Raw genomic sequence first — 1,603 nt, 5'->3', positions numbered from 1 at the left:
CTGAGCCCAAACCAAACCCTTACCATGACCACTTCTACCCTTCAGCGTAACACATGGACGCACACGATGACAGCAGATAGCCTGTTGTTGTGGTGTTTCCTGTTTCCTGTTGCCACTCTTTCTCAAGGTATCAACACCTGAGATGTAAACTAAGCTGTGTGACTGCAGTAACGCCACCACAGAACACACGAGCACTCAGTGGCAGGTTACTCACGTTGCTGGCCAGAACTTCCACTGTTGTGTTGTAGAGTTTATCTCTGCCGGTCTCTATATTTCCACTGCGAAACAGGTACCTATAGACAGCGAGACAACACAGGTGTAAAAAACGATGACACAGCAGCACAGGCCGCTAACATCCCAAACAAAGAAACTGCATCATTGAAATCAGTTGTCATGCAGTGATAATCAGATATCACACTGTCTCACAGTTTCAGTCTAACTGTTTTTAAAGACCGTTTTCATTAAATGATAATTTCTGTCACATTAGACCAGAGAGTAAAACTGCAGCCAGTGACAACAACACTGGACCAACTTCATCAACAAGTCTGTCCTGCATCCCATCAGGCAAAACTCAGATGGAATGAATGAGTGTAAGCTGCTCATGATTTACAAGCAGATTTAAGAATTTTTTTGTAATAGGACAATGGTATGAAGTTTTTAGCTGTACCTTGACATGTTTCGGCATTCCATCTGTCGCCTTCTTCAGAAGCGTCATCTGACGTGTGTGACGTGTGTTTATCAGCTGTTTTTCCTGGGTGTGGCCAAACTGACAGTTCCAGTGGGTGTGTCAGTTTGGCCACACCTACTGCCGCGTGGTGGTCTCTGGAGCAGAGGGTCCCAGGTGTGGGATAGAAGGAACGCTCCATCATCTCTATTGATGGTGTGTGAGCCTCGCTTCCTGATTTCAATAGATTCCCGGATCTAGCGCCTGTATTTATGCTCCTCAGTCCCTATGATTGTGGCGTCTTCCCAATTCATCACATGATTCTCCCGCTTGCAGTGATCTGAGATTACAGATTTTAGGTTCAACAACAGCTGATAAACACACGTCACACACGTCAGATGACGCTTCTGAAGAAGGCGACAGATGGAACGTCGAAACATGTCAAGGTACAGCTAACAACTTCATACCATTGTCCTATTACAAAGAAATTCTTAAATCTACTTGGTTTCATTTAAATCTACTTAAATGAACGTCTTTGCTACATTAGGTCATGATTTACGTCGTGATGCTCAAAAACAAACCAGAAAACTACTTTTTTTGTAGTTTTATACATAACTGATGTTATTCCACTGAAACGTTGGTTCAGTTGCTGATTCCAGTCGAGTGTGTTGATCTAAGGAGGGACAAGCTCACAGCAACCTGCTTTCACTCCTCAGGCCTTCAGGGAATGTTCACTGCATTAAGGCGTGGCTGTGTTTAGTGAAGGCTTCAGTTTCTGGATTATCTGGGAAGAGTCCAGCACTCTGAGCCTCTCTCCACAGAACCAATGGGTCCATTTTAACTGTCCCACTGTCAGGTAGTGGGACAGCTAGACTCCAGCCCCCATGACTCTAGTGAGGATGAAGGTGTACGGATGATGGATGGATGGATGGATGGATG

The 1,603-nt window shown here is 44.8% G+C and overlaps 1 protein-coding gene across 1 annotated transcript in view; it reads right to left on the bottom strand.

The window, feature by feature from the left end:
* Positions 1 to 1,603, bottom strand: part of zgc:154054 (Alpha-1,3-mannosyl-glycoprotein 4-beta-N-acetylglucosaminyltransferase B-like) — a 22,007-nt gene that overhangs the window by 6,530 nt on the left and 13,874 nt on the right. The window contains exon 12 of the mRNA XM_008300205.1: positions 215 to 293. Coding sequence (XP_008298427.1) covers positions 215 to 293 — 79 coding nt within the window. The remainder of the gene's footprint in view (positions 1 to 214; positions 294 to 1,603) is intronic.

The sequence above is a fragment of the Stegastes partitus genome, unplaced genomic scaffold, assembly GCF_000690725.1.
Source record: "Stegastes partitus isolate 25-593 unplaced genomic scaffold, Stegastes_partitus-1.0.2 Scaffold1510, whole genome shotgun sequence".
NCBI classification, from domain to species: domain Eukaryota; kingdom Metazoa; phylum Chordata; class Actinopteri; family Pomacentridae; genus Stegastes; species Stegastes partitus.
The sequence above is the reverse complement of the archived record's forward strand: the minus strand, read 5'-3'. Positions and strand labels throughout refer to the sequence as shown.